This window comes from Monodelphis domestica, chromosome 3 (genome assembly GCF_027887165.1).
Source record: "Monodelphis domestica isolate mMonDom1 chromosome 3, mMonDom1.pri, whole genome shotgun sequence".
Classification (NCBI taxonomy): Eukaryota; Metazoa; Chordata; class Mammalia; order Didelphimorphia; family Didelphidae; genus Monodelphis; species Monodelphis domestica.
Genome location: NC_077229.1, coordinates 189,073,096 through 189,081,652, shown reverse-complemented (window position 1 = coordinate 189,081,652; position 8,557 = coordinate 189,073,096). Strand labels below are relative to the sequence as shown.

Below are 8,557 nucleotides of genomic sequence, written 5' to 3'. Positions count from 1 at the left end.
AATCTTATCAATACTATGATAAGCCATAAGTTCAAAAGAATGAAGTGAAATATGCCCCTTGCCTCCTGGTAGGACTTATGAAATTAAAAATGTAGAAAGAGGCATACATTTTCAGACATGGCCAACACAAGGATTTGTCTTGCTGGTCTATGCAGTTATATAAAAGAGTTGTGTGTTTTTTTCTTAGTTCATTGGAGGGTATAGTGGGATGGAAAGATGAATAAAAAATAAAAACGAAATCACAGGCAAAAATGATCAGCACAGTAAAAGTAGGATAGATAATGGCTTTTCCTGACTACAAGAAGCTGAAGAGGGATAGTTCAGAGGTACTTTCTCCTTTTGGGGTTAAAGGAAGGAAAAGGGATAATATCTGTTAAGAGGGCTGTATCACACAACTGGATATATTGACAATGCTTTCTCCCCACAACCATTAGTGTCTCTGTAATCATCATGTGGCTACCTCTTCATCACATGATTAATGGAATACAGTGTTTTCCACACATTGATGTCATGGGGTTCCCATAATAGACTGATGAAACTGAGCTTCAACATATTTCCTGTGATGCCCTGTGTACAAGGAGGTATATGAAGGATTTAGTTGAGAAAATGTATTACAGGAAATGGAGGTCATGTAGTAAAAGTAAATGAGTATAGATGGCCAATCTGAGTTATTTAGGGTCCCCAAAGAATTTAAAAAGACCCAGTTAAGCCACCAGCAGACTGGATAGATTGATTTGGAAAATCTGTGGACACACATGGACAGATGTGTACAGATTGACAAGGCATGAATAGAATATGATATCCACCAATGGAAAAAACACTTTAAAGTTCATTTCACAATCTAACATCACAGTAGGCTGTTGTGTGGTCATGCTGGTGAAAGAAATAGAAGACTGAATTTGGAGAGAAAGCCAAGATGGAAGAACGTAGGAAGGACATATATTTACAAAAAATAGAACTCGAATAAATGTAATAGAGGCAAGATAAAAATCAATTTTTTTCAGAAAAAAAATTTATATGAGAAGAAAAGAATATTTTAAAAAACATCTATTCAAAGGGGGAGTTAAAAAGGGAGGAATGGGAAGATGAAAAGGAAGACAATGTCAAGATTTAAAAATAACTCTTAATATGTCTCTCCCTCACCCCCCAACACACACACACACACACACACACACACACACACACACACACACACTATAGTCCTCTGCAGTCCAGCTTAAGAAACCAAAAGAATATCCCAATGTTTACAACTAACAAAGCTGCATTACCTAAACTCCACCAGAGGATGGTAGAATAGGGCAACATTGATAGAATAGGGGAAAATTCTAGGTTCATTTTTTTTCTTTCAAAAGTTAACCAAGATAATAAATGACAATCTCTAATTTGTAAAGGTCAAACAGCTCCCCTTCAAAAGCCACTGATGCTTTAAAACAAAATCTGAGGTTTGGGTGGTTGGAAGTGAAACACTAATCTGGGAAAGAAATAAGGTTCAAATATTGATATTCCTCATTATAGTCAATTCCAGATTTGCAAACTAATTGCATTCCAAAAGTATATGTTTAAGTAGTTTTCCAAAGTATTTTATGGGAAGTATCTGGGAGAAGTGCCTCTACCATCTCAGATACTTCCTAGCTGTGTTACCGTGGGCAAGTCACTTAACCCCAATTGCCTAGTCCTTACCATTCTGCCTTGGAACCAATATTTACTTGGAAACAATATTTACAATTAGTACTGATTCTAAGACAGAAGGTAAAGGCTTAAAAAAAAGTATCTGTATCATATAAGATTAAAATGAGTCATTACTATCTTAGAGGAGAGACTTAATAGAGAAATATTTGAATTAAATTTAAAATATATACAGGATATCTTTTTAATATGTGGGAGGGCATTTCAGGAACAGATATGCTATGAGTATGGCAGAATACAATGGGGTTCTCTCTTCCCTACTTCTGAGCGTTATGGCTCTTTTATTGCAACCTACTATCACATTCTCTTTCTTAGAGGCTCTGTCATACTATTGACACAAGTGCACTTAAAGTCCTCAGAAGGTTTTTAAATGAACTGTTGTTTACCACTTTTCTCCATCTTCTACTTGTGAAATTTGTTTTTTGAACCCACGTGCAAGATTTTAATGTTTATCTTTAATTTCACCTTGTTATATTCAGTTCAACATTGCAGTTTGTCAAGATCTCCTTGGATTCCGACTTTATCCTACAATTTGCTAACCTCTCCTGCTTTGTTTCATCAACACTTTTCATAAGCCCACCATGTACGCCACATATCCAAGTCACTTATTAAAATGCAAAACAACACAAATCTCTGATATATTCCTTTCATCATTTCTTTCCAAGTTGACATTGAATCATTAACTACCCTTTGGATCTGACTATTTAATAAGCCCTGAATTCACCATACATCTAGCCCACATATGTCAAATTTTCCAAAGGAATAGTATGAAAATATTTATCAAATTCTGCCTAAAATTTGGGTGGACAGCATCAACAATATCACTTTGATCAGTTTGGTGACCCCTATATCAAAAAAGAAAAGAAAATGGAGTTAATCTGGTATAATCTGTTTTTATGCAATCACACTGGCTCTTTGTGACCCAAATTCCCTTTTCTAGATGTTTTCTTACATCTCATTGATAATCCTATGATACCTCTCTCATTCCCTATGATCTTTCCCCCCCAAAAATTTTTTTCATGATGTTTTTTTAAGATCATCATATTTTCCCTCAATAACTTCCTTTCTAGAGATACATCAAAAAGAACAAATAATATTTTAATATAACTAGCAATAATATATTTTAATATAAAAAGAAGAAAATATGAAAATATATCAATAGTCTGTAAATATATGCAGTGTGCCACACTCGTGCCCAGTTAGGTAGCTCAGTAGAGAGAGAATAAGACCTGAGTCTAAATCCATTCTTGGTCTATGGAACCCTAAGTAAGTCACTTAATCCCTGCCTGCCTCAGGTTCCTCAATGATAAAATGGAGATAATTACAGCATGCACCTCCCAGGGTTGTAGTGATATTTAAATGAGATTATAACCCTGGTACAAAGCTAGTATCTATAAATGTTTATTTCCTTCTCTTTTCATCTGTGCAGTGGGGGTACTATGGACATATCTTATATCTCTTTTTGAGCCAGTCTTGCTCTTTATAATTTTGCAACAATCATTTTTAAATTTTTTATTTTATTTTTGGATGTGATTCTTTTAGTTTATGTAGTCATTGTAAATTTTATCTTCTTGGACACCATTTATTTCACTGTGGATCAGTTCAGTAGGTCATTTCATGCTTCTCTATATTTATCATATAGCATTTCTTACAGCAGAGTAATAGTCTATTATATTCTTCAGGTACAATTTGTTTCACTATTCACCCAATCTAGGAAGCAAGAGATTTGAGCTATGGGGGTAGATGGGGGAGGGGGGCAGGGAGAAAGGCAGGAATGACTGACAGCACTAACATGGGCATGAATAAAAAAGTCTATCTTAAGTGCTATGTGAAAAGTGCTAAGGAGAGACAAATACAAAATCAAGACAATCTCAGTCTTACAGAAACTTTTATTCTAATAGGCAAAGACAACTCATTGAGTGAGCAGGGGTCAGGGGGATTTGGGATTTTTCAGGGATTGTGAATGGAGTCATTGAGAAGTTGACTGGCTTGTCCTCTTCAATAGCAATGTATTATATAAATTTGATCATATTTCCAGTTAGAGACCTGGAAAACAAGAGAGCAAGGTAAAGGAGGACAGGACAGATGACAAGATAATGTGTAATTAGAAAATCTTGAACCCCTGGACTCCATCTCCCAGAATTCTTTTCTTGTCCCAAGAATCTTTTTCCCTTCATTGGCATTTGCGTTTGTTACACGTGTATATAATTTTGTGGCTCCTCCCTCTCTCTCTCTTTTTTTCCCCATATGAGAGGCTGGGTGAGCTCTCCCTGCTTCTCTAGCCTTTTATTTTCCTTTTTGTGTCAAGGTATTATTAATAAATCTCATTAAATAGGATACTTGGAGTATTTTGGTTATTAATTTTTAATCTTACAATGACTAAGTTGAAATATAGAGTACAACTGTAATGGACTAGATTAAACAGTAAGTTTGCAGAGCTAAGAGGGCAAATTTCCCCAGGAGGGTACATTAACAGGGTGAATGATAACATCTAGTCATTTGGGATGGAGGCAACAGGTAAAGTGGTTGGAAAAAAGTTGGCAGGAGTGGAATCCACCTTTGTTTTACTCTGAGAATACCTATAGGTACTAGATAAAATCAGAGAGCCCCAAGCCATTAAACTACGTGTTTAGCCTGGAAATTGAATGGTTTTGTGACTAGACAGGTGGGATGTAAGAGAGCCAGGTGAGACTTCTTAGGGACAGAGCTGTGTGGTTCTAGAAAACCTGTTTACTTGGGCATCTTTCCCTGTATTTCTATGTTTCTATTTCTCTGTCATGTATGTTTCTGGGGTAGTTTTGTAAATTAACCTTACTATAAACTAATATAGGTAAGAGAGAAAAAGAATTGTCCCTTTCTTTCTGGTTGTAAAGCTAGCTGGGAAAGGAACAAAATTGGAATTAGGTAAAATTTTTCTCTGTTAACTTCACTTCCCATACCTCTTACCACCTCTCCTGCGCTCTCCAGTGTCCACACACTTCTCCATGCACCCCTTTCAGCACTGACCTTGGCAGCCAGGGCAGAATACCCTTTGCTCTCTCCACCTCGTTCAGTGGAAGACTTTTATTTGCTTTTTCCAGATCCTTAGTTGATCTTAATCAGAAGGTATGGTCAAAAAAGTAGTATAATTAAATACATTCACAAGATCTGCTGGAGGTTCCTTGAATCTACCCAGAATTGTTATCATTTTTATCTATGAGTTTAATATACAATTCCTGTTTAAACTTATTTAAATTTGAGTTTAAACTTGTACAATTACTGACTTATTAATATAATCCATGATTTGATTTGGAGGGGCATTTTTTGGAGAGGATATAGACAAGATATTTCATTGTTGTAGGGAATTCAGAAGGGAAACTCCCTCCACCCATATACATCAACAGTTCCTTTTGAGTCACTAAGAGATTAGGTGACTCACACTTAGGTGAATCTCAAAGATGAGACTAGAACCAACTGAATCTCTGTCTCCCTCATGCAGAAGTTAGTCCACTATCTACTATATAATTAGGTGACAAAATGTATAGAATGTAGAAAGCTTGTTAGCCAGTCAATAGATGTTTAAGCTAAGAGTAGATGTGGAAAAGATCATCCTTGCCCTCAAGGAGCTTTCAATCTAATGAGGAAGACCACAAATAAAAGAATGCTGAAGAGAGCAGGGGGGGGGGGGTAGCTCAGTGAATTGAAAGCAAGGCCTTGAGACAGGAGGTCTTAGATTCAAATCTGGCCTCAGACACTTTCCTGATGTGTGACCCTGGCCAAGTCACTTGATCCCCATTGCCTAGCCCTTACCACTTTTCTGCCTTGGAACTAATACTCAGTATTGATTCTAAAACAGAAGGTAAGGGTTTAAAAAAAAAAAAAGCTAGAGTGTAGGGAGGAAGGGAAGGTACCAGGTAAGGAGGTAAGATAGAGAAGCTCAGAGAAGTCCAGCCTGCTAGGAAATTGAGATGGAGCTCCTCCTTAAATGGAGGTATTAGAAGAGCTTTCCTCTTTACCCAGAAATCAAAGAGATATAAAGGGTCCGAGCAAACTGATGAAATGTGAGTACCAAGGTTGATATGATCTTGCCAGATGCTGAGGTTCCTGATAGCATGATGCGAAAGTAGTGGCCCTGATTGCGGTCATCATTGCTGGCATTGTCAAAGTTGGCCAGGGACAGGCGACTAACTTTGAGGATTCATTTGAGGGGTCTTCATTTTCAATGGGAAATATTGCTTTGGCACTGTATTCTGCTCTTTTCTCCTCCTCGGGCTGGGACACTTTCAACTATGTCACCGAAGAGATCAAGAGTCCTGAAAGGAACTTCTCCATTGGCATTTCCATGCCCATTGTTACTATTATCTACATTTTGACCAATGTGGCTTATTACACGGTGCTGCGCATGAAGGACATTTTGGACAGCGATGCTGTTGCTGTGACATTTGCTGACAGAATTTTTGGAATATTCAACTGGGCAATTTCCTTGGCTGTTGCCTTATCCTGTTTTGGAGGTCTCAATGCCTCCATTGTAGCTGCTTCCAGGCTTTTTTGTGTGGGCACCAGAGAAAGCCATCTCCCTGATGCATGATTCATGTTGAAAGATATACTCCAGTGCCATGCCTGCTCTTTAATGGCGCCATGGCACTAATCTACTTGTGTGCTGAGGACATCTACCAGCTAGTCAATTACTATAGCTTCAGCTACTGGTTCTTTGTGGGTTTCTCCATTGTGGGGCAGCTCTACTTACCTTGGAAGGAACCTGACCGAAACAGGCCCCTCAAGCTCAGTTTGTTCTTCCCCATTGTCTCCTGCCTTTGTACCATCTTCCTGGTGGCCGTCCCTCTTTATAGTGATACCATCAATTCCCTTATCGGCATTGGCATTGCCCTCTCAGGCCTGCCCTTTTACTTCTTCCTTGTCAGAGTGCCAGAGCACAAAGGGCCACACTGCCTCCGAAGATGGGAGATCTTTGGAAGATGGAGAAGAGATGCCCAAGCAGCACAACAAGTCCAACTCACCCAACAACCTGACTTCTCCCCTAATGATCCAATGAGGGAGGGAAGGGAATTTCTTTTTCTACTGGGCAGGGCCAGAGGATAAGAGGGATGGATGGGATCCTTCCCTGAGGACAAATTTACCAAGTCCGGACCTGGAGGAACCTTTTGAACTTATTCTTTAAGAGAGGTGGAGAATAATTTATTTTTTGTTACTTCTTGTTCCAGATTTTTAGGTGGAAGGTTGGGGGTAGAAAGAAGCAAGCACACTTTGAGCTTGGTTTCCCTCTTATTAGGTCCTCAGAAGGAGAAGGAACAGGGGCAAGTGCCCAGAACAGCTACCCCCTACCCAACTCTCTTTCCCATTGGGAGCCCTGCTCAGGAGTAGTTAGCAATGTTCTTGGCCTTCTGTCTGCATCAGAGAGGAATCTACCAAAGGGGTAGAAAGCACTTGTAGAATCATCTTGGAAAACAATAAAAGGGATGACAGTGGCCTCTTTCATCACACACAAAAAAAGGAATATATTTTCCATAAAGTAATTTCTAAAGGAGTAAACATCAAGACTGTAGTATAAACCTTGTTTGCTAAGTTTCTCTCCCTCTCCTTCTCCCTTTGTCTGATTCTCTGTTTCTCTCTGTCTCTATGTTTCTCTAATAATCCTTGATTTCTGTCCTAGTAACTCTTAAGAGAGATGGGCAAGGGCTAGGCCAATGGGCTTAAATGACTTGCCAGAGTCAAACAGCTAGGAAATATGTGAGACCAGATTTGAACCCAGTATCTCTTGGCTGTAGGTCTGGTATTCTATCCACTGTGCCATCTAGCTGTCCCAGTCTATCTCATTTTGAATGTGCCTACATTATAATAATTATGTTTAGAGGACCAAATTAATCAGAGAAAATCATCATTTGCATAATTATAATGCCTTATAGAATCTCAAAATTTTCTTAAAGTTTATTGTTGCCAGGAAAACCTAAGGATTAATAGGGCAGCCTTGCATTTAAATTCTTCTAAAACATGGAAATTGCAAATATAATTTCCATTTTTTTTTAAACCCTTACCTTCCATCTTAGAATCAATACTGTGTATTGGTTCTAAGGCAGAAGAGTGGTCAGGGCTGGGCAATGGGGGTTAAATGACTTGCACAGGGTCACACAGCTGGGAAGTGTCTGAGGGCAGATTTGAACCCAGGATCTCCCGTCTCTAAGTCTGGCTCTCAATCCACTGAGCTACCCAGTTGCCCCCCAAATATAACTTCTATTACACAGTAATAGGTGTTATGAAGGTAGAGTTCTCATAGAAAGTTTAGAATTTTACTTTCTCTTGGTTCTTCAAGGGTAAAATTTCTCTTCAATGCTACAAATTTGTTTTTATTCTCTTCATTTAGTAACTGCCTTGACTAGATAGGATATTTATTGTACTACATGAAATCTAAGTCGTAGGTGGGTAGAAGTTTTTTTATAATTTCTGACAATAGAAGCAAAATGTTTCTAAATAACTATTATTACTCTTTAACAAGTATGCAGAGCACATAGATCCCAACTTTTTATCAGTAAACTGTGAAATGATGAGCCCAAAGTTATGACTTTCAAAGGTATGAAAGAACAAAATGTTCTTGACTTTAAAAAAAAATTACAGATTAGCATTACTTACTAGAACATTTATTTTGTGTGCTGCTTCAAAGACAACTGAAGAGAATGAATTGCCTCACTATAGATAACTCATCTGGGCTGTGTACCAACGGGAACATGTTTTACAATTCTCTGGCAATTTATGGCTCCCCTATAGGACCAGCCAAGATATGAAGTGAGTGGAAATATGATGAGGATAGGGCAAAAGGCACAGTAGATTGTGTATTAACTAATTTTAAAAAGACTACAAAGTTGAAAATTAAACTTTG

The 8,557-nt window shown here is 38.1% G+C and overlaps 1 protein-coding gene across 1 annotated transcript; it reads left to right on the top strand.

Annotated features, from left to right (window-relative positions):
- Window positions 1–281: 281 nt before the first annotated feature.
- LOC100029022 (Y+L amino acid transporter 1-like) lies at window positions 282–6,765 on the top strand. The gene is given in 3 exon segments (XM_056821049.1): window positions 282–326; window positions 5,777–6,245; window positions 6,248–6,765. Coding segments are annotated over 3 exon segments (1,032 nt in total).
- The last annotated feature ends 1,792 nt before the right edge of the window (window positions 6,766–8,557 follow it).